At 39.2% G+C, this 27,704-nt stretch overlaps 1 protein-coding gene across 6 annotated transcripts in view; it reads left to right on the top strand.

Moving 5' to 3' along the window:
- Window positions 1-12,430, top strand: part of TOR1AIP1 (torsin 1A interacting protein 1) — a 51,257-nt gene extending 38,827 nt beyond the window's left edge. For 3 of the 6 annotated variants that reach the window (XM_021063744.2, XM_084977812.1, XM_084977813.1), the window contains 2 exons: window positions 5,322-5,378; window positions 9,994-12,430. In XM_021063744.2, coding sequence (XP_020919403.2) covers window positions 5,322-5,378; window positions 9,994-10,781 — 845 coding nt within the window. In that variant the 3' untranslated portion in view covers window positions 10,782-12,430. Of the gene's footprint in view, window positions 1-4,625; window positions 4,671-5,299; window positions 5,379-9,993 lie in introns of all 6 variants that reach the window. The other 3 variants (XM_084977810.1, XM_084977811.1, XR_014816361.1) reach the window with 2 other exon arrangements.
- Window positions 12,431-27,704: the final 15,274 nt, after the last annotated feature.

Here is a 27,704-nt window from a genome sequence, read left to right on the forward strand (position 1 = left end):
GAGCCACGACGGGAACTCCTAATGAGCTTGTTATATATGTGAACACAATTTTTAAGTCTCAATACACCACATAATTAATGCTTATTTATTGTTAACAGTATATTGTGTAACATTCAGTAGTAATAACTATGAAAGATGTATGTCTTCTTCTCTTGGCTTTTATAGTGTGATCGTTACCATACTTATCTACTAGAAAAGCTCTATGGCCTATTTTTTTAAAAAGATCTGTTTTTTAGGCATTTGTATTAGTGTCTCTAATTATATATATATATATGTATATATATATATTTTTTTTGCTTTTTAGAGCCACACCCATGGCATATGGAGGTTCCCAGGCTAGAAGTCTAATCAAAGCTACAGCTGCCCCCCTACACCAGAGCCACAACAACACCAAATCTGAGCCACATCTGCGACCTACACCACAGCTCTCAGCAACACTAGATCCTTCACCCACTGAGCGAGGCCAGGGATCGAACCACAACCTCATTGTTCCTAGTCAGGTTCATTTCTGCTGCGCCATGATGGGAACTCCCTCTCTAATAATATTTTTAATAAGATAGAGTTTATTTTTAAACACTGTGCTACCCCAGCAGTATATACCTTGCTAACTTTGTGTTCTGTGAATTATATAAATATTGCATGTTATATAATAAATGTTATTTAGCTATTCTACATCATTAAAATCATCATAGAAGAGCACTTAACATTTTTATATATTGTCTCATTTGATCTTTACAACCATGGATTAAGTTTTTCAAGATAAATGTTATCTTGATGGAATTTTTTTTTGTTTTTGGTCTCTTTAGGGCTGCACCCACAGCATATGGAAGTTCCCAAGCTGGGGGTCGAATCAGAGCTATAGCTGCTGGCCTACACCACAGCCACAGTAACGCCAGATCCAAGCCATGTCTGCAACCTACACCATGGCTCACAGCAACGCCAGATCCTTAACCCACTGAGTGAGGCCAGGGATTGAACCTGCGTCCTCATGGAGACCAGTCAGATTCATTTCCGCTGAGCCACAAAGGGAACTCCGGATTTTTTTTCCTAAAGAAATTATATTTTGGGAGTTCCTGTAGTGGCACAGCGATAACAAGCACGAGTAGTATGCATGAGGATGCGTGTTCGATCCCTGGCCTTGCTCAGTGGGTTAAGGGTCCAGCATTGCTGTGAGCTGTGGTATAGGTCGCAGACGTGGCTCAGATCCCATGTTGCTGTGGCTGTGGTCCAGGCTGTCAGCTAGAGCTCCAATTTGACCCCTAGCCTGGGAAATTCCATATGCCACTAGTGCAGCCCTAAAAAGACAAAAAATAATAATAATAATAATGTTTCACATGCTCTTAAACTGTAGTTTCCTTTACTTGCTGCCCTTATATGGTTTTTTAAACTATTTTATGCACATACATTTAATGTATACAATGTATGTATTTAATGTATACAACTTGATAATTTTGGAGATAGGCATGAACCTCTGAAACAGTTACCACAATCTACGTCATAAACATAGCCATCACCTCTAAAAGTTTTCTCCCATCATTTATTTCTTATTATTTGTGTGTGTGTGGTAAGAACACTTAAGATCTACCCTCTTAACATAAGATCTACCCTTTTAATTTTATATATTTAAATTTTCAATATATAGTACAAGGTAATTGCTCTACAGTAGATTTTTAGGATTTATTCATCTTATTTAACTGAAATTTTGTATCCTTTGACTACTATCTGTTGATTCCCCCCTGCCACAGCCCCTGGCAACCACCATTCTACTGTCAGCTTCTATGAATTTGACTATTTTAGATTCCTTATGTAAATGTTATCATAAAGTATTTGTCCACTTTTATCTGGCTTATTTCATTAGAGTAATGTCCTCTGTGTTGTCAAAAGTGGCAGGATTTCCTTCTTTTTGAAGGCCAAAGAATAATTCCTGTGTGTGTGTGTGTGTGTGTGTCTGTGTGTATCACATTTTCTTTATTCTTTAATTTGTCAGTAGATATTTAGATTGCTTCCATTTCTTGGCTGTTATGAATATTCTTCAGTGAACATGGGTGTTCACATATCTCTCCAAAATCCTAATTTCAGTTCCTTTGGATATATTTGTTCAAAGGTGGGATTGCTAGATCATATGGTAGTCCATTTTTTACTTTCTAAGGAGCATTCTTACTCTTTCCACAGTGGCTGCTCCAATTTATCTTCTCACCAGCACTGTATAGGGGTCCTCATCTTCTCAACACACCTTGCTCTTTTGGTTTCTCGATAATAGTCAACTTTGATAATGTGAGGTGGTATCTCATTGTGATTTTGATCACATGTCATTGTGCTTTTTAAGTTTGACATAACCCAGTGGGTTGTTTACTTTTGGTGTCATATCCAAGAAATCATTGCCAAGGCCAACTTCAAGAAGCTTTTTCCTTATGTTTCTTCTGAGAATGTTGTATTTCAGATCTTAGTTTAAGTCTTTAATCCATTTTGACTTGATTTTTGTGTATGGTATAAGATAAGGGTCTAGTTTCATTCTTTTGTACGTGGTTGTCCAGTTTTCTCAACACCATTTATTGAAGAGACTGTCATTTCCCCATTGTGTATTCTTGGCACTCCTGTTGAGGGTCAGTTGAGCATATCTTCATGGGTTTATTTTTGATTCTCTGTTCTCTTCTATTGGACTGTACATCTGTTCTTATGGCTGTAACATAATGTTTTGATGACACTAGCTTTGTCATAGATTTTGAAATGAGGAAGTGTGATGCCTTCAGCTTTGTTGTTTTTTCTTTTTCTTCCTTTCTTTATTTTTCTTTTTACGGCTGTACCTGTGGCATATGGAAGTTCCTAGACTAGGTCCAGTCAGAGCTGCAGCTGCCAGCCTACGCCATAGCCACAGCAACACGAGATCTGAGAGAGCTGCATCTACACTATATGCCACAGCTTATGGCAATGCCAGATCCTTAACCCACTGAGCAAGCGCAGGGATTAAACCCCGATCCTCATCGATACTAGTCAGGTTCTTTACCTAGTGAGCCACAATAGGAGCTCCCAGCTTTGTTCTTCTTACTCAAAGTTGTTTTGGCTCTTTGTGATCTTTTGTGGTTCCATAGGAAATTTTAGAATTGTTTTATGTTTCTGTAAAAAGTGCCATAGGAATTTTGGTAGAAATTGTACCAAATCTGTAGATTGCTTTTGGTAGTAGGGACATTTTAATAATATTAATTCTCCAATCCATGACCATGGGATGTGTTTCCATTTGTCTGTGTCTGCTTTAATGTCTTTCATCAGTGTTTTAGAGGTTTTGGTGTATAATTCTTTCACCTCCTTGGATAATCATATTCTTAAATATTTTATTCTTTTCGATGCTATTGAAAATGGGAGTTTTTCTTAGTTTTTTGTGTTAATTTTGTTTTCTTAATTTTATGTTCTGTGTAAATTTATGTAAATGTTACATGTTTCATAATATTATTTAACAAGTCTTCATGATTAATATCACCATAGTGTAGCATCTCACAGCATTTTCATATTTTATTTGATCTTTGCAATCATGTAGTGAGGTATTCAAGATAAACATTATCTGATAGAATTTTTTTTTCTTAAGTAAGGCAGTTTTAACTCTGACAACCTAACTTAGAAGCTTCTAAAATGATGCAATTTCCTGGACTAAACTAGCAATTGCAAAATAATATGCCTTTAGAGTTAAGGTTGATGTAATTTTATTTCACTTTAAGTTTTTTTTTTTTTTTTTTGTCATGTGATTCAAGAATAAGGCTATTTCTGTATCTTAGCAGTGCTAATTTTATTCCTCCACTTAGTCCAGTGTTTGTCAAATGAAAACTGTGGAGAGGTTCTAGAAAAATGACTTATGCACATAAAAGTTATAGAACTCTAGGCAGGTGATAGATGGCAGTATTGGTAAATGTAGGTCATACAAATAAATAACTCTGCCTCTTCGCCTTCTGAACTCTGACTTTCCATTTTTCCTCTCTTAAATGTTAAATATGTGGCCATGCCAAGAAAGATGAAAGATAAAAAGGAAGAGTTGGATAGTATTTAATTTACTTTCTAAAGTAATGATGGAAATAGAGATTCGATAGAGTTATAAGAAAGTTATTTTTCAAATCTGTTGTTGAACTGCAAAGCTAAAACAGAAGTACTTGTCTGTTGGAGTTCCCACTGTGGCTCAGTGGTAACAAACCCGACTAGTATCTATGAGGACGTGGATTCAATCCCTGAGCTTGCTCAGTGGGTTAAGGATCCAGTGTTGCTGTGAGCTGTGGTGTAGGTCGCAGAGATGGCTGAGATTCCCCATTGCTGTGGTTGTGGTGTAGGCCAGTGGGTACAGCTCTGATTCAACCCCTAGCCTGTGAACTCACATATGCCATGGATGTGGCCCTAAAACGACAAAAAAAAAAAAAAAAAAAAAAAAATAGAATTAGTTGTCTGATGACAGAAATGGTGAAAAGTTCTTTAATGTAATTTTTAAAATATTACTGATATTTGAAATGTTCAGAAGCACCAGAAGTGGTGTTTGAATCAGTCTGAGGTAGAAATAGTGAGCATTAATGAGTTTTACCTCAAAACGCCTTAACCGGAAAGCTCAGTAATCCGTAATCCATATTTTGTCCTTCTTTCCCTCTTTACAGCATCATCACCAGGCAAGCGTTCAATATATGGCAGTTTTTCAGATGGTATAATTTATTTCCTTTTATTATAGTTATGCTTATTTTCTTTGTCTTCTTCTTTTTTTTTTTTTTGTCTTTTTGTCTTTTTGCTATTTCTTTGGGTCGCTCCCGCGGCATATGGAGGTTCCCAGGCTAGGGGTCCAGTCGGAGCTGTAGTCACCAGCCTACGCCAGAGCCACAGCAACACGGGATCCGAGCCGCGTCTGCAACCTACACCACAGCTCACGGCAACGCCGGATCGTTAACCCACTGAGCAAGGGCAGGGACCGAACCCTCAACCTCATGGTTCCTAGTCGGATTCGTTAACCACTGCACCACGACGGGAACTCCTCTTTGTCTTCTTAACTTAGTCCCAGATGTTTCACCACTCGCATTAAATCATTTGGGTCAAATTCTTCAAGGCTTTCTCACAAAACTAATGCATTAAGTGTATGTTTTGTACTAGACCATTACATGCCATAAATAATTATGAAAGAAATAGATCTTGTGTCTCAAGCAGCTGTCAATCTAATGGGCGCTCAGATCTTCTGCTTTTTCTTCTGTTTCCGGCTGATCTCTGCCTTATTTTCTCTTGGTGGAGTTTGCATTTTCTTTTTCTATTGGAAATACTGAAATTATGAAACATAAATTGACAGTCTTTATCACTCCTATCGTTAGATGACAGTGTTCAGAAACCAGAGCTTGGAAACCAGTCGCCGTCAACCTCCAGCCAACGTAAGTTTGTCTCTTCAGCTTTTAGTAAGTGAGTCTCTAAAATTGCTGATCATAATGATTTTTAACTTTTTTTGACACTAAATAATGCTGTTTGAAGAATTGTATTTTGAACACTTCAAAGGAAAAAGTATGTATTTTTACTAGCAGTGAAAGTCTTTAAGGACAAACTATATGAAACAACATCTAGTTTCCCCCTCCCCTTTATTATCCATAAAACCAAAACTAAAAGTTAATAAGTAAAGCAACTAATACTATTAACTAAGTGAACCTTATTGAGTCAAAAGAAGGATGCACATGGCATGATGTAATGAAATTGTCATTGTTTTTAGAGTTACCAACCTATGTTTGAATTAGATTGGACCCCTTACCTTCTCTTTGGTCTTGGGGCAAGTGTCTTTAATTCTCTAAACCTGTCTATTATCCTGAATGAGTACTAAGAAAATAATAGTGATTCTCAGATTCTTTGGTCTGTTTTACTTTCCTTGTCTTTTGTCTTTTTAGGGCCACACCCACAGCATATAGAGGTTCCAAGCAAGGGGTCCAATTGAAGCTGTAGCAGCAGGCCTACAGCACAGCCACAGCAACGCGGGATCCAAGCTCTGACTTCAACCTATGCCACAGTTCACGGCAATGCCAGCTCCTTGGGTAACCCACTGAGCAAGGCCAGGGATCGAACCTGCTTCCTCATGGATACTAGTCGGGTTCATTAACCACTGAGCCATGACCTGACGGGATCTCCAGATTCTTTGGCCTTAATGCCACTTTTCCACTAGCAAAATTAATAAGTACCCCAGACACCTTTTTCTTTTAAAAGATGGGTTATACTGTCCATATTTACCTAAAAATTAAAATTGAAAAGTGTTTTAATGTTTATTATTTTGATTTAAAATAATATAGTAAGAAGAGTGATAGGTTCCTTTGTGTTTAATCTCTTTAGTACCTGGCCTAATAAATTGGAGGTGGTGCTTCATATCTGCTTCTGTATTTAGCCTGTTTCAGTGTATTGTTTTGGTTGAAGTATCTGCAAAAAACCCAGCTTTGTAGAGATACGTAAAATTTTTATAGTCTTCGGATAGTTGTGGATCTCTTTTGATACTCTATAAAACTCAAGTGGTATTTTCTAAATGTTATGAAATGTGAAATCTGAAACCATAGTAATGAACTTTCTGCTTTCTATTGTATTAAAACCCATTGGTCTTTCTAGTACTTTGAATGTGAATCATACACTGGTCATTTGGAAAATGTTGGTTCACTAAGTTGTGTAGATCTTCCAAATGCTGACACATTTGTCATACAGAATAGAAAGATCACATTGGATACAAATGAACTTATTTACAAAAGGGAAAGAGACTCACAGACTTCTAAAACAAATTTATGGTAACCAAAGTGGAAAGGTAAGGGGAGGGATAAATTAGGAGTTTGAGATTAACATATACACACTGTATAAATAACAGATAATCAACAAGGACCTACTTAAAACACAGGGAACTCTACTCAGTATTCTGTAATAAGCTATATGGGAAAAGAATCTGAAAAAAAAGATATGTGTATATGTATAACTGATTCACTTTGCTGTACACTGAAACTGTTAACACAGCGTTTAAATCAACTATACTCCAATATAAAATAAAAATTAAATTAGGGGAAAAAAGATCACATTAGTTAAGATCACCACCAGTCTCAAGATAAAAAGTCCTTTTTTTTTTTTTTTGTCTTTTTGCCTTTTCTAGGGCCACTCCCGTGGCATATGGAGGTTCCCAGGCTAGGGGTCTAATCAGAGCTGTAGCTGCCGTCCTACGCCAGAGCCACAGCAAGGAGGGATCCGAGCCACGTCTGCAACCTACACCACAGCTCATGGCAACGCCGGATCCTTAACCCACTGAGCAAGGCCAGGGATCGAACCCGAGACCTCATGGTTCCTAGTCGGATTCGTTAACCACTGCACCATGACAGGAACTCCTCAAGACAAAAAGTCCTAAGTATTGGGAGCATTAGACTCATGAAAGCAGATATTCCCACAATCCTTGTTTTCACTTGAAACCTTGAATTTTTATAATTGGGAACAAATATTGTCAGTTGTTTTCTTAAAGGCAACAGGCTCACCTTGTTTATTTTCAAGAAAATGTCTGCCAGATAGAAAAGTCTAACTAACCATAGATTGTCTGTTATCCTTTCAAGTAAAAATTCTGTGCAAAAAGCCCTAGTTCATCTCACAGCTCAGTTGCACCAAGTTCTTTTCCTTGAGACAGCCCTGGTACTGTGCAGTGTAACAGAAGTGCTTTACATACGCATCTCATTTCTTCATATAGAATGTGAAGATTTATACTCATGGGTTGAATTTTTGTAAGATAAATTTTTTTTTTTTTTTTTTTTGTCTTTTGTCTTTTTAGGGCCACACCCTGCGGTATGGAGGTTCCCAGGCTAGGGGTCTAATTGGAGCTGTAGCTGCCTGCCACAGCCACAGCCATAGCAACGCCAGATCTAAGCCAAGTCTTCGACCTACACCACAGCTCATGGTAACACCAGATCCTTAAGCCACTGAGCGAGGCCAGGGATCGAACCCACAACCTCATAGTTCCTAGTCAAATTCATTTCTGCTGCACCACGACGGGAACTCCTAGTAAGATAAATACTTTTAACTGCTTCATGAAGGGCATTCTTAAGTGAAACTGATAACCTTGAATACCTGGCCATGAAGAATACAAAGCCTATCCTGGTACAGTTTGGTGCCACTGCCCTGTGATTCATCTAAAGCATCAGTTAGTTTTCTTTTGCACCATCAGTGCAGATGTCAACATGGTGGGGGAAAGCAAATAACATCTTAGTGTTAGGAGAATAGCTTTAACCTCAAGCACCCCTTTGAAGAGATTCTGAGTGATCCCACCACACTTTGAGAACTCTTGCTCTAAAAGGTCCGTGTTACAATTATTAGTCTGAAGCAGTCAATCAATAAATAGAAAGGGGTAAAAGTATTGAGGCTTTCATGTTAAATGATTAAATGAGATGATATATGAGAAAATGCTTTATAAACTGAAAAGCACTAAGTAAATATAAATTGGTATCATTTCCGAAAAGAATTAGGAATGAATTGCAAACTGAATTTACCAATGTTAACTTTGATGCCACAGAAGACATTTTTTTTCATCCTTTTCATTGACTCTGTGTTTGTTTTAATTAAAGTAGAGTTGATTTACAGTGTTGTGCCAATTTCAGCTGTGCAACAATGTGACTCAGTAATATATATATATATATATATATATATATTTTTTTTTTTTTTTTGTATTACTTTTCATCGTGGTCTGTCCCAGGAGATTGGATATAGTTCCCTGTGTTACACAGTAGGACCTCATTGCTTATCCATTCTAAATGTAATAATTTACATCTACTGACCCCAAACTCCCAGTCCATCCCACTCCCTCCCCCCACCCCCTTGGCAACCACAAGTTGGTTTGCTGTGTCTATGAGTCTGTTTCTGTTTTGTAGATAGGTTCATTTGTGCCGTATTTTAGATTAAGTGATATCATATGGTACTTGTCTTTCTCTTTCTGACTTATTTCAGTATGATAATCTCTAGTTGAATACATGTTGTTGCAGATGGCATTATTTCATTCTTTTTCGAGGCTGAGTAGTTTTCCATCATTTATAGGCACTGCATCTTAATCCACTCATCTGTCAGTGGGCATTTGGGTTGTTTCCAAGTCTTGGCTATTGTGAATAGTGCTACAATGAACATTAGGATGCACGTAGGAAGATTTCACTTATTTACCCTTTTATTTATCCCTTTATATACTTCAAAAAATGACACTGGATAATAAGCCCTATTGTTTCCAAATTTGAAACTATTTTGTGAAGTGTCTTAATATTTATTGTTCACCTCCCAGTATTAGCAGTAGTTATAGAATTTTGCTTTATAAATTGTGTTCTTTCTGACTTGCATGTGCCATTTCATATATTTATTTATTTTGCTTTTATTTTGTTCTTTTTAGGGCCATACCACAGCATATGGAAGTTCATAGGCCTAGGGGTCAAATCAGAGCTGCAGCTGCTGACTTAAGGCCACAGCCACAACACTGCCAGATCTGAGCCACATCTGTGACCTACACCACAGCTAATGGCAATGCTGGATCCTTAACCCTCTGAGCAAGGCCAGGGATTGAACCTGCATTCTCGTGGACACTGGTCCACTGGTTCACTACTGTTGAGCCACAACGGAAAGTTTCCCATTTCGTATATTTAAATTCTGCTTTTTCCTCTAAGACTTGTCATTTTGACATTGAGGATACATATGCATACTCATACACATAACTTAATACACATATGATAAATAATTTCTTTAAGAAAGTATATTAGGAGTTCTCTTGTGGCACAATGAGTTAAGGAGCCAGCTTTGTCACTTCAGTGGCTTAGGTTGCTGCTGTGACATGGGTTCAGTCCCTGATCTGGGAACTTCCATGTGCCATTGGTGTAGCCAGAAGAAAAAAAAAAAGGAAGTAAATTATCAGCTCCCTTCTTTAAATCAAATATTTGTAAAGATTAATACTGGCTTTAAAAGTCGCTTGCCCTTGAATCTAGGAAAATAATATTTGTATCTGTCATTTCTTTTTTTCCTGAACAGAAGTGACTGGACAAGCCAAAACTACATCTTTTTTCAAGATAAAGTGGTGGTGGTTCCCTGTTGTGATAGTTGCTCTTGCCATTGGGAATTTTTGGTTCAGTCGTACTTCTGAGGCAGAAACCACTGCTGTTCAAGAGTTCCAGAACCAGATGAAACAACTGATGAATAAGTACCAAGGTCAAGATGAGAAGCTGTGGAGAAGGAGCCAAACATTCCTGGAAAAACATCTTAATAGCTCTCAACCTCGGCCTCAGCCTGCTATCTTGCTGCTCACTGCTGCCCGAGATGCCGAAGAAGCACTGAAGTGTCTGAGTGAACAAATTGCTGATGCCTATTCTTCCTTCCGCAGTGTCCCTGCCATCCGGATCGATGGGGCGGGCAAAGCTACTCAAGATAGTGATATTGTCAAACAAGAGGTGGATGAGGAATTGAGCAATGGATTCAAAAATGGCCAGAATGCAGCTGTGGTACACCGCTTTGAGTCACTGCCTGCAGGCTCGACTTTGATCTTCTATAAGTATTGTGACCATGAAAATGCAGCCTTCAAAGATGTAGCCTTAGTCCTGACTGTCTTGTTGGAGGAAGAGACACTCGGAACCAGTCTAGGCCTCAAGGAAATTGAAGAAAAAGTGAGGGATTTCCTCCAAGTTAAGTTCACCAACTCGGACACACCTGACTCCTACAAACATATGGACCCAGACAAATTGAATGGACTCTGGAGCCGTATTTCTCACTTGGTCCTACCTGTCCAACCTGAAAACGACCTGAAAAGGGGCATCTGCTTATGAGGGGTGACAGAAGAGAAAATCATGTCTCAAGTCTTCCGAATCTCCGAATCTTTCAGACTTTCTAACCAGAGACAGGATTCGGAGCTCTTTATGGAAGAACTACTTTGTTTTTTTTTTAAAGGCGTTTAAGTTCTTATGTAAACGTGGAACTTCTAAATCATTTATTCAGCCTAATTATCTGTCACTTGAGAGAATAGTTTCCCTGTTTCCACTAAGATCTGTGTTAATGATATCTGAGGACTATAAATTATATGCAGTCCCATAGAGGATCTACTTAGATTCTGGATGGAATCCTTTTTGTGGTGGTATGACCAGTGGGGGGGGGGATTAGGTGCCTTCCTATGAATCCTCCTGATTTTTTAACTTAGATGTTTTTCAGAGCTGATTGAGTTTTTAGTAAGACAGCTCCCTAAACACAACTGTGGGTTTTTCCATTTTGTTCTCTTTTACATCTTTCAGATTTGAATTCCTTAGTCAGCTTCTGCTTATAGGAACAAAAGAAGTGAAAGGTCATCTGTGTGTGTTTGGAGGTGTTTTGTTTTTTTTTTGTTTTTTTTTTCTTTATTTTAGGACGGCTGGGAGAGGCAATAAGGGAAAAGGAAGAAGTTGTGGAATGGGGAAGGGAAGAGGGGAAAAGTCTTCAAGATGAAATGTTAAAATAAGCCACTGAGACTCAGGATTGGCCAAACATACATATGTGAAATCCATCCTCAGTGAATTCTATTGGGATTTGTTTTCCACATTTTCTTTTTGTTCCCCTTTAAGAAATTTTTAGTCCTCCCAAAGATTTGAAGCATGTATGTGACAAGGTTTAGTATATTTGTTCACTCAGCTCTTAAAGAATGGGTAAATTCAGAGCAGCTTCTTTTGGTCATATCCTGAGAGTATTTTTTAAGAAATATAATTATTGGTAAACCATTTGTTACCTAGCTTTCCTGGGCTGTTGAAGGATTTGAATTTCTGTGTGTCTACTTGCTGCAGTCTAAGTCCTTTAGTGATACTCTTATAACAGATATAAAGATTTACTATGCATGTGATAAATTCTATTAAGAGTGCCTCAACCGGAAAAGGAAGTGGAGTTTACCTTATGTGAAGAATGTTAAAATGTACTACTGTTCATTACTGTACTACTACAGTATTTCGGTTTTAACTTTACATCTCTAACATCTTTCTCATTTGTCAACTGCTTTGATTTTCTTAGAATCCTAAAATTCTGGATCCGCCTTATTTTTTTATTGTCTACAAACCATTAAATGAAAATACTGTTTTTAGAATACAGCCTGTCGGTGGCTTCATCATTTACCGTTTGAGTAAATGAGTGGTGGTACAGTATGGTCTCATTTCTTCCCTCCAGGACTGCCAGTATCCATAAATTTATACCCCTCACTGTAATTTGTTCCTGACTATCAGAAGTCAGATGTTCTAATTTATAGAGGATTCTAAAATAAGAGTTTTTGAAAAGGCTTATTTTATACATATATGTATTATATGGAGAAACAGATGTTTTTATTAAATGTCTCTTTGACCAAAATAATTTTAAAGTCACTAATATTACTTGTATCAGGAAAAAATAACTGTAGCAGCTGATCTGTAAATGACTTTGAAAGCTATTTTAGTAATTTAAATAAATTTACTTTATTGGTTTGTAAGAAGTGTGTTGTAAAACTTAATTATTCACATACCTTTCTTGAAAAAATTGTTCCTAGGGTTTTCTTTACACTTAAATGATTTTAGTGACTTCTGCTAGGAGAAACAAAAGCCAAACAAAGAATTAGAACCATTCACAAATATGTTGGTAAGAGATAACATCATTGTGATTTGCTGTTTCATCCAGGGATTTTAATTATCACTGAAATGAGATTAATTTAGGTATTCTTAACTCGGCAAAATGATTCATTCTTACCTTCCTAAAGAACTTTTTTTAGACAGAACATTGTAAATCAACTATAATGAAAAAAATAATAATCTTTTTTTTTAAAAGAAACTTTTTAGGTATTATTTTTCCTGATCATCTAACCTCATGAAATTTTAATACCACATATATACTGTGTATTTTTATGGGCTGTATATTTTTATGCTTTGTACACATGAGTGGTAAGATTTTTTTGCCCTCCAAGAACCATTTTTGCCCCATTGAAATACATGCTCAATAATGTCTGTATTTTATTTTTGCTTCTTCAAAAATTTTTTACTTTAACCTTTTGTTTTAGAGAATTTTAAACCAAAAAAAGTAGCAAAATGTGCTTCATTCTACTAAACTGTGCACTACAAAATGATTAAAATGGTAAATTTTATAGGATGTGTACTTTCCCACAATGAAAAAAAAAGTAGATTTTATAACATGAATACCAGTTATCAACTCAATTTTGTTTCATCTCCCTCCCTGGGTTCCCACTTTCTCCCATTATTTTTTTAATTTAAATATAGTTGATTTACAATGTTGTGTTAATTTCTGCTGTATAGGTTTATACATATATAATTAATGCATATCATATATATAATGGCTGAATGTATATGATTCATATATATATATGCATATATACACACACACATTCTTTTTCATGTTAATACCATTATGATTTATCTCAGGATATTGAGTATAGTTCTCTGTGTTACACAGTAGGACCTTGTAGTTTATCCATTGTATATGCAATAGTTTGCATCAACTAATTCCAGACTCCGAGTCCATCCCTTCCCCATCCCCGTTCCCTTTGGCAACCACAAGTCTGTTCTCTGGATGTGAGTCTGTTTCTGTTTCCTAGATAGGTTCATTTGTATCGCATTTTAGTCTACAGGTGATACTACATGATATTTGTCTTTTTGACTTCAGTTGGTATGATAATCTTTAACATCCATGTTGCTACAAATGGCATTATTTCATTTTTTAATGGCTAGGCAGTATTCCATTGTATGTGTACCACATCTTTATCCATTCTTCTGTTGGATGTTTAGGTTGCTTCCAAGTCTTGGTTATTGTGAATAGTGCTATCATATGTGTGTTTGTGTATGTGTATAAAATCATGGTGTGCGTGTATGTATCTTTTCAAATTATAGATTTGTCTGGTGTCTGGATATATGCCCAGGAGTAGGATTGCTGGATTATTGGTAATTCTATTTTTAGTTTTTTTAGGAACCTCTATACTGTTTTCCAGAGTGACTGCACCAACTTACATGCCTACCTACAGTGTAGGGGGGTTCCCCTTTCTCCACACCCTCTCCAGCATTTATTATTTGTAGACTTGTTGTTGTTGTTGTTAGATTTTTTTTTTTTCTTTATAGGGCCACGCCTTTAGCATATGAAAGTTTCCAGACTAGGGGTTGAATTGGAGCCGTAGCCGCCTGCCTACACTACAGCCACAGCAACGTAGGATCCGAGCAGCGACTGCAACCTACGCCACAGCTCACGGCAACACCAGATCTTTAACCCACTGAGCAAGGCCTTGGATCAAAGCTGCAACCTCATGGTTCCCAGTTGGATTTGTTAACCACTGAGCCATGACAGGAACTCCCTGACTTCATTGATTTACATGTAGCTGTCCAACTTTTATAGCACCACTTGCTGAAGAAACTTTCCTATTCTTGCCTCCTTTGTTGAAGATTAATTGCCTGTAGGTGTGTGGGTTTATTTCTGGACTCTCTATTTTATAAGAACAAATGTATTTTAGATCACTGATGCCTAAAACATTGTGTTTCGTTCATATTACCATAGTTCTTTGGAGGGGGCATTTAATAAATCTTTGGCGTGAAAATAGAAACTAGGACCCCTGGAAATTAGGCATTGTGACTTTGGGTGAAAACATGGGCCCAGGTAGTAGTAACCTTACAAAATTCTAGAAACTGAATTTGCTTTTTTTTTTTTTTTTTTTTTTTTTTTTGGTCTTTTTGTCTTTGTCTTTTTAGGGTGTTGCACCCATGGCATGTGAAGATTCCCAGGCCAGGGGTCGAATCAGAGCTGTTGCTGCCAGCCTATGCCAGAGCCACAGCAACGCCAGATCTGAGCTCTGTCTGTGACCTACACTACAGCTCACGGCAATGCCAGATCCTTAACCCACTGAGCGAGGCCAGGGATGGAACCTACAACCTCATGGTTCCTAGTTGGATTGTTTCTGATGCACCATGACGGGGACTCCTGCTTCCCTTCTTTTAATGATTTTCTTATATTATTTTTAAGGAAGTTTTCTAAATCTCTAATCCTCAAAACAAAGATTCTCATTCCATGAAGAGAATTGTAGCTTAGAAAGGGTTCGTATAGTCAATACTTAAATGAAAGATGCAAAGCCCAATTTGCCTGTGATCTTAGATCTTCTGAAAGTGGGCTTTATGTTGGCAATATGAGGGAGCATTTCTCACTGATTGCAAAACGACGGTGGAGTATTCTCTATTGTCCTTATCGAGGCCACAGAGTAAAATCTTACAGTATGAGGATTCTACTGGCATTAGCCACCTGGGATGGTGTGAGTCCCAAGTCTGGGAAACCAAACAGAATTCTTCCAGTGACTGCCACTGACTTGAAGAAGAAGAAAACTTATGCCTAGAAGACCTCTCTCTCTCTCTCTCTCTTTTTTTTTTGCTTTTAAGGACTGCATCTGCAGCATATGGAGTATCCCAAGCTAGGGGTTGAATTGAAGCTGCAGCTGTAAGTGTCAGCCACAGCCACAACAACATTGGATCTGAGCCACGTCTGCGACCTATGCGACAGCTCACAGCAACACTGGATCCTTAACCCACTGAGCAAGACCAGGGATCGAACCTGCATCCTCATGGATCCTAAATGGGTTCATTAACCACTGAGTCATGAAGGGAACTCCTCTCTCTCTCTCTCTCTCTCTCTCTTTGGCCTGAATTTAAAGAAGTCCTCGTGGGCTTATTATAGTTTCTTCTGGATAGTAGGGGAAATATAGCTTATCACCTGAGCCCGAACAGGGAGAAAACTTTTACAATCTACACATTAGAGTCTTGACTTTTGCATATCCTTGAACTCTTCTGGAATACTCTTCATCCTTTGCCTTCTCCCTTTCTCCAGTTTCATGCTCTGCTAATTCTTATTTGTTCTAAAGTCTTGGAGTTTCCATCGTGTCATAGCAGAAACAAATCTAACCAGGAACTATGAGGTTGTGAGTTCCATCCCTGGCCTTGCTCAGTGGATTAAGAATCTGGCATTGCCATGAGCTATGGTGTCAGTTGCAGAGGCGGCTTGGATCTGGCACTGCTGTGGCTGTGGTGTAGGCCGGCAGCTGTAGCTCTGATTTGACCCCTCGCCTGGGAAACTCCATATGCCATGGGTGTGGCGCTAAAAAGCAAAAAAAAAGTGTTTGTGCTTGTTTGTTTGTTTTAGGCAGAACTTCGCTGAAACCTTCCCTCATTCCCCACCCTGAAATACTGGTGCAGGTGCCTCTGCTTTACACTCTTGTTCATCTTAGATCGCCCCTGACGCAGCAGTTAGGACACTCCCACTACCTCTTGAGAGCAGGAGAGTGTCATCAGTCTACACACAGTGGAAATCACACTGAGTGTTCAAATATTCATTGAGTAAAAATCGCGAGTCCTACATAGCAAAAATAGGTAAGTTGTGTCTTTCTCAGTATTTTGCTTTTTTTTTTTTTTCCCTGTTATTCCTTGAGCCTTTTTCTAAAGCTTTATATGGACAACTTCAGCTTGGGATTCAGTCAGTAGGGCTGTGAATAAGGAAAGAGGAAGGGGACCAGTCTCAGGGGCACAGGGAAACCTGGCCCTTTTCTGGTAGAAGCAGGATCATTAGTGTGAGGCCCCCGAGGGAGAGGTGCGTGTTAAGAAAGAAAACTGAGTCCTCGAGGTCTTTCCCCAGTGACATTTAGAATTTGAGTTTTCATAAAAGAGCTACTAGCAAGTTAGCTTACATCTTTTTATGTTGCCTAAGAGGATAATTATAGTCCAGATAAGGAGATGGCTATGGATGTGGAGAGAAGATGGATAAGAAAAATATTTGAGGAGTTGCCGTCGTGGCGCAGTGGTTAACGAATCCGACTAGGAACCATGAGGTTGCGGGTTCGGTCCCTGCCCTTGCTCAGTGGGTTAACGATCCGGCGTTGCCATGAGCTGTGGTGTAGGTTGCAGACGTGGCTCGGATCCTGCGTTGCTGTGGCTCTGGCGTAGGCCGGTGGCTACAGCTCTGATTCAGCCCCTAGCCTGGGAACCTCCATATGCCGAGGGAGCGGCCCAAGAAATAGCAACAACAACAACAACAACAACAACAAGACAAAAAGACAAAAGACAAAAAAAAAAAAAAATATTTGAGAGGCAGAAATGACAAGATTTGACAGTTCCATATAATATTACAGAGAAAATACCTCATAGAGGACTCTTCAAAGTGCTGTCCTACTAAAAATAGCGCTTGAATCTATGTAGCCCATCCGTCTTCTCCCCCGAGACACTAAGCACACAGTGGTAGACTAAATTCTTATGGCTTCATGTCTTTATGTTGACTTGTAGCAGTTTGAAGTAGGGAGTCACACAGTCAGGAATTGTTTGGTTGTGCGTAAAAACCTTGTTGAATCAGCAAAAAAGAGAAGGTGTTTTAAGAATGTCCAACTCAGACTCCAGAACTGGAAAAGAAGGGCACTGCGAGGACTGTTCTGGGTGGAGATTTCAGCAGCCATTCCCTTGGCTTCTCTCCTCCTGGTTGCCTTTGTGACTTACATACACCAAGAGGGTGAACCTGTTCAGCTCAGTCCAGGGTGTGGGTGATCCCTGAAAAGAATGTGTGATTAAACATAGCTGCCCAGGTCACCCCTTTAATGGAAACTGTGGGGTGGAGATAGTCTTCTGAGCTCAGGCCAAGGAATGGGCAGATACAGTTAAGGGACAACTGAATATATCTTCACATTCATGGACCTTTATATAATGTAATGCTGCCCCTGTCAATTCATTTCATTTTGCCTTTAAAAACAAAACAAAACAGTGAAGGAGTTCCTGCTGTGGTGCAATGGAATGGCAGCGTCTTGAGAGCCCTGGGACACAGGTTCAATCCCCAGCCTGGCACAGTGGATTAAGGTTCTGGTGTTGCCACAGCTGAGGTTTAGGCTGCAACTGTGCCTTGGATCTGAACCATGGCCTGGGAACTCCATGTGCCACAGGGCAGCCAAAAAAGAAAAAACAGTGGAAAAAAAATCAGTGAAAGGAAATTAAAGGTAATGGAAATAACACAGAAGTTTCAAAATCTGGGTTTTGATCATGGCCCTGTCTAGATGAATTTAACCTAAGCGAGTCTTTTTGTAGTTTTGCTACAAATATGTTCTTATTTCCTCCCATTGCTTCTGTGTTTTATATGCTGAAAAAAAAAAGTGGGAGAGTTAAAAAATTTCATGTACTATTTTAATATATGATAACGATCATTAATTTGTTATAAGTCCCTCAAAAGAATCCTGAGCTTTCTTTTGTTTCAGTCTGTTTCTTGGGCAAGGGGTAGTAAGTGGCCATGTAACCCTGACTCAACCTTGATTTTTTAGGGCGTGTTTTCCCACTTTTAAAAAATACCATTCTTAGGCTAAACTAAAGAAGAGAAACTGATCCATTTTATGTAGCCGTCTATAAGAGAACATGTACCCAGTGTAGTTATGTGTATTTCTGGATGGGCAGTTTTTTTTTTTAATCCCTCCTCAATCTCTCTTACTTTATTTTTATTTTATTTTTTTTTTTTTTGTCTTTTTGCTATTTCTTTGGGCCGCTCCCACGGCATATGGAGGTTCCCAGGCTAGGGGTCGAATCGGAGCTGTAGCCACCGGCCTACGCCAGAGCCACAGCAATGCAGGCTCCGAGCTGCATCTGCAACCTACACCACAGCTCATGGCAACGCCGGATGGTTAACCCACTGAGCAAGGGCAGGGACCGAACCCGCAACCTCATGGTTCCTAGTCGGATTCGTTAACCACTGCGCCACAACGGGAACTCCTCAATCTCTCTTACTTTAAATGGACTTTCTCTTACTTAGTCTACAATAAAGGTGAAAAAGATCTATGTAAAGATCTTTATATTTGAATATGTATTGTTTTCCATCACCCTTTTCTAGTTTTTGTTAACTAATAAGTGCTCATTAATGCTCCAAACACTGTTGCAACTGCTTTGCATGTCTTAACTGATTTAATTCTCATGATAACCCTGTGAGATGGTACTGTTATCCCAACTTTGTAGACAGGAAACTGAAGCACAGAAGGGTGAAATGATACTCGAGAATACTCAAGTAGGAGTTCCCTGGTGGCCCAGCAGGTTAAGGATCCAACTTCGTCACTGCTATGACTCGGGTCATTGCTGAGACATGAGTTCGATCCCTGGCCATGGGCACACACCCCCAAAACATACACATACATATATATAGTTCCCTGCACTATACAATAAATCCTTGTTTTTTATTTATTTCATATTTAGTGGTAGGTATCCCATACTCCTAGTTCATCCCTCCTTCCCTCCTTTCTCCTTGGTAACCAAAGTTAATTTTCTATGTCTGTGAGTCTGTTTCTGTTTTGTAAATCAATTCATTTGTATTATTTTTTAGATTCCACATGCAAGTGATAATATTTGTCTTTCTCTGTCCGACATATTTAGTATGATAATCTCCAGGTCCATCCATGTTGCTGCAAATGGCAATATTTCTTTTTGATGATTGAGTAATATTCCATTGTGTGGGTATGTGTGTATAGACACAAATATCACATCTTCTTTATCCATTCCTCTGCTGTTGGACATCTGGGTTGTTGCCATGTCTTGGCTATTATAAATAGAGCTGCTACGAACATTGGGGTACCTGTATCTTTTTTAATTAGGGTTTTTGTTTTCTCTGGATATATGACCAGGACTGGGATTGCTGGATCATATGGTAACTCTGTTTTCAGTTTTTTAAGGAACCTCCACCTATTCCCACCAACAGTGTAGGAGGGTTCCCTTTTCTCCACACCCTCTCCAGCGTTTATAATCTGTAGAGTTTTTATGATGGCCATTTGGACTGGTATGAGGTAATACCTCATTGTAGTTTTGATTTGCATTTCTCTAATAATTAGTGATGTTGGGCCTCTTTTCATGTGTCTATTGGCCATCCTTATATCTTCTTTGGAGAAGTGTCTATTTAAGTCTTCTGCTCATTTTTTGAGCAGGTTGTTTTTTGATAGTGAGTTGTATGCCAATCTTGTAGGGTTTTTTGTTTGTTTGTTTGTTTGTTTGTTTGCTGTGCCTGTAGCATGTGAAAGTTCCCTGGCCAGGGACTGAACCTGTGCCACAGCAATGACCTGAATTGCTGTAGTGACAATGCCAGATCCTTAACCTGCTATGCCACAAGAGATGCAAGAGAACCCCTGTAGGTTCTTATTTGTGATTTCCCTTTAAGCTCTTTTCTTTCTTTCCTTGTCACTCAGCTTTGTGGAATCCAGTATTGCACACACCAAGGGTCTAAAGAATTTGAGAACAGTGAGACAATCACACAGTCCTACCTGTTGACTCATATCTGCATACATTGACGTCATGCTTTTGTAACTAAAGGCCTGCAGTGTTGACTTACAGTTCATCTTTATCGAAATACCTTGTATATAACGTAGGTGTTTAGCTGTCCCTGCCTACTAAGAACCTTTGTTTGCTTGGTTTTTATTTTTATTTTTGTCTTTTTAGGGCCACACCCTTGGCATATGGAGGTTCCAGCCTAGGGATCGAATCAGAGGTGTAGCTGCCGGCCTACACCACAGCCACAGCCACGGCGGATCCTTAACCCACTGAGCCAGACCAGGGATCGAACATACATCCTCATGGATACTGTCAGATTTGTTTCCACTGAGCCCTGACAGGAACTCCCTAAATTTTTTTTTTATTAAAGTATAGTTGTTGTACAATGTTGTGCCAATTTCTGTTGTACATCAGAGTGACTCAGTCATATAGATAGATAGATACACACATACACACACACACATACATTCTTTCCACAGAGCCTTTCTTTTTGCCTGCCCTTGGCCTTGATGCCATACAGCACTTCTTGGAATTCCCAAAGGAGGGTCCACTTGCATCAGAGGCATCAATGATTTCACAGAAACAGTTGGAAAAGGATGATTAAGAGCAAAGACCCTACAGTTTGGGGTCTGGAGTCTGACTGCCTGAGTCCAAATCCCAACTCCACACTTTTCTCACTGAATGACTTTGGCAGATGGGTTCTCTATACCTCAGTTTCCTCATCTCTAACATGGGGAAAATAACTTAACTACTACCTTAGTGTTGTGAGATTAAGTCAGTCTTACATACTGAGCATTTGGAAAGTGCTGGACACATCAAAGGGTACAATATTAGCCACTTTTGTTCACCTGAATTCTTTTTTTTTTTTTAAGGGCCCCACAAGGACATATGGAGGTTCCCAGGCCAGGGGTCAAATCAGAGCTGTAGCTGCTGGCCTACACCACAGCCACAGCAACGCCAGATCCGAGTTGCCTCTGTGACCTACACCACAGTTCACAGCAACACCGTATCTTCAACCCACTGAGTGAAGCCAGGGATCCAACCCACACCCTCATGGATCCTAGTTGGGTTTGTTAACCACTCAGCCATGAAGGGAACTCCCTTGTTCACCTAAATTCTTACCAGGGATTCTCACCTCCCCTTCTATGTGGTATTACCTCTGGCTGGTTTCTATTTCTACCTTTTAAGTGACCCTTGTGCAGAGTAGATGGTCCTTCTCCCACCTACACCTCCATCACAAGCCCCAGTCTATCACAGAGTTCATCAGACAAAGGGCTTCCGGTTACCAAAAACCACCCTCTCCAAAAATCTGAGAGTTTATAAAGAACAAAAAAGCTTTCTATCGCACATATATACATAGCTCTTTCTCTCATATTTCCATGGCTTATTCAGCTTCACTGTCCTACCTGCATCCTTAAAGAGGTCACTTTTATTCAAGCAGCTGTAATTTGTTGAGATTATTTTCCAAGTGCTGCACAGGCCACTCTGTGTTAACCACAGAGACGTCCCACCTAGACTGCCTTACAAGGAAGAACTTGTGTTGACTGCAGGGAGGAGTGCAGTCTGGGGACAGCCTCTCCTGTCAGCCACTTCATGGGTTGTCTCGGCTGCAGAGAGTCACTTTACCCAAGGTCATACCAGGGGAGGGGGACCGTGGTGCACATCCAGTGGCTGATTGGGCGAATCTATAGGCTCAGCCTTCTCAGCTGAACACAAGGCAATTTGGACGGGCCCTTTGCACTCCAGAGCTTCCCCATGATGTTGGCTGAGGCTGTGGGACCTGCTTCACAGTGTGAATTCTCTCTCCCTGATCCTGCTTCCTTCTCTTCCCTTCCGCAGGTGCTCATACCCAGTGCATTTCCAGTAAACATCCAGCACACTAAATTTTTGTTTCCTTGTCTGCTTCTTAGAGACCCCCCACCCGTGTCACACTCTAAGGTTAGTGAAGTCTATCAATGGAGTAATAACAGCTAATGTTTATTGAACATTAATATGTGCCAAGCACTATGATAGGCATTGGGCAAAATTAAATAGTATCTCATTTAATTTTCAGAATCCTTTGACGTCAATACTATTACCATCTCGCTGTTGCAGATGAAGGAAAAAGAATACAAAGCTATACTGCGAATAACTGGGGGAACTAGAATTCGAATGCAGATTGTCTGATTCTACAACCTACATTCTTAACCATCACGCTACATTCTATTCCACCATCTACTTCTTAAGAAGCAAAAATAATATTAAATCATGTCCTATAGACCATAACATATAAGGATATAAGTCAGGGAAACATAGTGCATGACCTATAAGATCCTTTCATTATCTGATGAAACTTATACCTCTCTGTAGAGATAAAACCTGGTTAAAAGAAAAAGAAAAACTTTGGAAATTCTCTTAGGAAGAATACCGTTCTAAGAACAAAGGCCTCCTGTGGTTCTGATTTCCAAATGTGAATGTAGGTTGAACTAGATATTTAAAATCTCTGTCAATGCGGATTCTATACAATTGGCAAAGATGATGTCTGAAAATACTGTAAAGGCCAAAGTATTTTGCTAGATATTGCCTCTGAAAGAGTCTTTATCTCTCATAGTCCATAATCTGTCCATTGTTCAACAGATGACTCAAGCTGGGTTCGAGTGATGTAATACTTGTCACTTGAAATACAACATCTCAGTGGGCAAATTGCAATAAAACCTTTCCTCTTGGAAACAGTCCCAAAGAATTAGATTTTCCGTTGTTAACTGCTAAGTTCCAAAGACCAAAGATTTGCTCCTCTGAACTATTTTTATTAGCCTTGGACAAGCAGATTGACAGACACAGAGAGAATGAAGTACTTTCGTGTTCAGGAAATGCAGCCAACTTCCTATTTCTGACCTCACCTCTAAGTTTTTATTGTTACTGAATCAGCAGCTCTGCTCTTTGAGTCATGTGGGTTATTCCTGAAGCAGCCCTTTTGCCTTTGCTGTTTTTCCTGAAACCAATGTGTGTTAGCTGGTTGGACTATAGGTTTAACTCAGATTAATTCTAGCAATTAATCTTTTGCCCTTATGTCATGTTATCTAGTTCCTCTAGAAAAGGGACGTAAACATCAAAATTACAGTGGTTTCAATATCTGCCCAAAACCTTTCACAGAGTGTTCAGGGAGTAGTATATATATGTACATGCTAAAATTATCTTTTATTATGAAATAAAATATAAATAACACAAATAAGAGAGAGGGATAGATAAAGCTAATGTAATTCTCATAGCTCTAGTTCTCTCCCATAATTACAAAAGGACCTTTTTATTTGTTTCAAATCTTTTTTTTTTTTTTTTGTCTTTTTAGGGTGATACTCTTGGCATATGGAAGTTCCCAGGCTAGGGGTCGAGTTGGAGCTGCAGCTGCCAGCCTACCCCACAGCCATGGCAACACAAGATCCAAGCCGCATCTGTGGCCTACACCACAGCCCATGGCAATGCTAGATCCTCAACCCACTGAACAAGGCCAGGGATTGAACCCACATTCTCATGGATCCTGGTCAGGTAGGTTTGTTACTGCTGAGCCATGATGGGAATTCCTATTTCAAATCTTAAATGTAAGCCAACGAGTTTAAATAAATGAACAAACCAAACATAAGACAAATTAAGTCAAAAAACACAAACAGTGCAATGAAGTTAAAATATATAAAGAGTATAAATGGATATGGATAATGCCAAAAAGCAATTGAACAGGAAAAATTTGGAAGTAAGGTGCTCGGATAATCGGCAACCCTGGTGAAGTTCATTTCTCAGCCAGTATGAGGTCATGCTTCAGATAACAAAATCCTTCTGGCGCCTTTCATCTGAGTTCTCCGAGTGCTTCGCTGACATTATCTAATAGCAAATATTATTACCCCCATTTTATAGGTGGAGAAACTAATACATTAGGATATTAAATAACTTGCTTAAGCATACACAAGGAGTCGGTGATGGAACCAGAAATTTATTTTAAGAATCTAATGTAAGTTTCTATTCATATCTACCAGGTCAGCTCTCCAGATAACAAAAGACATTTATTGGTGTAAATGTGTATTAAATGTACTTTTAAGACTCATATCGTCTTCTGTAAACAATTCAATGAATGCTTTTGTTGAGGGTCGTGATTGGTTTTTGTGGGAGAAATTTAAAAGGTGATTTAAAAATAAATTATCCCAGATTTAAAAAAAAAATAGAGTAGAACTCATGTTTTTTTAATCTAATACAGAACCATAATGAAAGTATGTCAATTAATATCCAGTGTCCTAATGGTTATTTTGTGTGCGTGTTATACATTATTTTTGATAGGGTGGGGCACGAACAGGTCAGGTATAGGACTGATTCTATACTTTCTATCCCCACTCAATTCAGAATTGTCCCTGAACATTCTGTAATCTCTATGGGAACATATCATGGGAGAGTTCCCTTGTGGCACAGTGGGTTAAGGATCCCGCATTGTCACTACTGTGACCTGGGTCGCTGCTATGGCACTGGTTCACTCTCTGGCCTAGGAACTTCTACATGCTGAGAGCGTTGTCAAAACAAACCAAAAAAACCCAAAAAAACAAACACCCCTTGCTGATTTTTTTGTTGTTGCCCTTTCTCAAAAGTGTTACTCACTCTTTCCCTTTAGTCCTAATCTCCAAGTTCCTATAGATCTTTTTTTTCTCCCCACTGTACAGCACGGGGACCAAGTTATACATACATGTATACATTCTTTTTCCTCCCATTGTTCTGTTGCGATGTAAGTATCTAGACGTGGTTCTCAATGCTACACAGCAGGATCTCATTGTAAATCCATTCCAAGAGCAATAGTTTGCATCTGGTAATCCCAAGCTCCTGATCCCTCCCACTCTCTCCCTCTCCCCACCCCCGCTCCGGGCAGCCACAAGCCTGTTCTCCAAGTCCATGATTTTCTTTTCTGTGGAAATGTTCATTTGTGTTGTATATTAGATTCCAGTTATAAGTGATATATGTCATTCTTTTTTATGGCTGAGTAGTATTCCATTGTGTACATATACCACATCTTCTTAATCCAATCATCTGTCGATGGACGTTTGGGTTGTTTCTATGTCTTGGTTATTGTGAATAGTGCTGCGATGAACATGCAGGTGCATGTGTCTTTTCTAAGGAAAGTTTTGTCTGGATATATGCCCATGAGTGGGGTTGCTGGGTCATTCAGTAATTCTATGTATAGATTCCTAAGGTATCTCCATACTGATCTCCATAGTGGCTGTACCATCTTACATTCCCACCAACAGTGCAGGAGGGTTCCCTTTTCTCCACAACCCCTCCAGCACTTGTCATTTGTGGACTTACTAATGATGGCCATTCTGACTGGTGTGAGATGGTGTCTCATGGGTAGTTTTGATTTGCATTTCTCTAATAATCAGTGATATTGAGCATTTTTTCATGTGCTTGTTGGCCATCTGTGTATCTTCCTTAGAGAATGGTCTATTCAGGTCTTCTGCCAATTTTTCCATTGGGTGGTTGGCTTTTTTGCTGTTGCATTGTATAAGTTGCTTGTATATTCTAGAGATTAAGCCCTTGTCTGTTGCATTGTTTGAAACTATTTTCTCCCATTCTGTAATTTGTCTTTTTGTTTTCTTTTTGGTTTCCTTTGCTGTGCTAAAGCTTTTCAGTTTGATTAGGTCCCATTGGTTTACTTTTGCTCTTATTTCTGTTGCCTTGGGAGAATGCCCTGAGAAGATATTCATGAGGTTGATGTCAGAGAATGTTTTGCCTATGTTCTCTTCCAGGAGTTTGATGGTATCTTATCTTATATTTAAGTCTTTCAGTCATTTCAAGTTTATTTTTGTGCATGGTGTGAGGGTGTGTTCTAGTTTCATTGCTTTGCATGCAGCTGTCCAGGTTTCCCAGCAACATTTGCTGAAAAGACTGTCTTTTTCTCATTTTATGCTCTTGCCTCCTTTGTCAAAGAGTAATTGACCATAGGTGTCAGGGTTTATTTATTTCTGAGTTCTCTATTCTGTTCCAATCGGTCTGTCTGTTTTGATATCAGTACCACACTAATTCTTTTTTCTTTTTAGGGCTGAACCCACAGCATATGGAGATTCCCAGGCTAGGGGTCCAGTCGGAGCTGCAGCTGCTGCCTTACACCACAGCCACAGCAATGCAGGCTCCTAACCTACGCCACAGTTCACAGCAACGCCAGACCCTTAACCCATTGAGCAAGGTCAGGGGTCGAACCCTCAACCTCATGGTTCCTAATCAGATTCATTTCCACTGCACCATGACGGAAACTCCCTCCTATAAATCTTTTATAGTCTGCCTTACAAACACAAACTTTTGGGTACATAAATGATATTACTACTTATGACAAGAATAATAAATACAAATTGCTTATATTCTACTGATATCAAATACTGTTGCTAAAAGTTATACTGTTCACCGGACAAAAATAAAGTTGAATGATATTAACCTCATGTAAATTCTAATTACATTTCAGAATGGAGAACTAATAAATTTTTCCTTCATTTTGGCCTGAACTCAGGGTTAATCTTACCAACAGGAGGTCAAGGGCAGAGAGCTGCACATGAACATCCAGAGATACACGCTTCTTTTATCACCTGTGTGTGCTGGTTAAAAATGACTAGAGAGCTGGGGGGGAAGAGAGGGATCATGAACTCAGCAAATACAACTGTTTCTCACTTGGTCACTCATATCCTTTTTCGTTTGGCCGAAACACAGGAAGCCATATCCCAACATTCTTTCAAAAGAGTATCTAACTGCTTTGAGCAGCTATGCGGGGCAGTAGACAGGAATTTGTTCTGTATTCAGAATATGGGGGTTTCAGGAGTTCCCGTGTGGCTCAGCAGGTTAAGAACCCAACTTGTATCCATGAGGATATGGGTTTGATCCCTGACCTTGCTCAGTGGGTTAAGGATCTGGTGTTGCTGCAAGCTGCGGTGTAGATCACAGATGTGGCTCAGATCGGGCATTGCTGTGGCTGTGGCGAAGGCTGGCGGCTAGGGCTCCAATTTGACCCCTAGCCTGGAAACTTCCATATGCCACAGGTACGGCCCTAAAAAGACAAAAAAAAAAAAAAAAAAGGGTCCCAGTGTGAGGTCTAGCAGTTTCCAGCCTGTAACCGAGTGAGAGCAAGCCACTTCACCTGTCCTCATCTCTGAAGGAAGGACAATGCTCATACCACTCAGGTTTTGATGAATATTAAGCAAGATGTGTGTGAATAGCAGAAGTTATTAGAGGTTATGTAATAATTATTTCTATAGTATATGCTATATAAATAAATACATCTACTAGTTATACAAAATACATATGTAATAGTTATACTATAACAACTTATATATGTAAAATAATTGTCAGCAAATGTTAGATCTGTATATCTGTTTGCTTTGCACAAAATTTTCAATTGGTGCTTGATATATGCAATCATGTATATTTCCAAAACCACCTACCTCTTCACCATCACTCTCATTTTCTTCC

This window comes from Sus scrofa, chromosome 9, assembly GCF_054392235.1.
Source record: "Sus scrofa isolate SSC_HxYL_T2T_F1_AM1 chromosome 9, Sscrofa_HxYL_maternal_Yorkshire_Landrace_v2.0, whole genome shotgun sequence".
Classification (NCBI taxonomy): Eukaryota; Metazoa; Chordata; class Mammalia; order Artiodactyla; family Suidae; genus Sus; species Sus scrofa.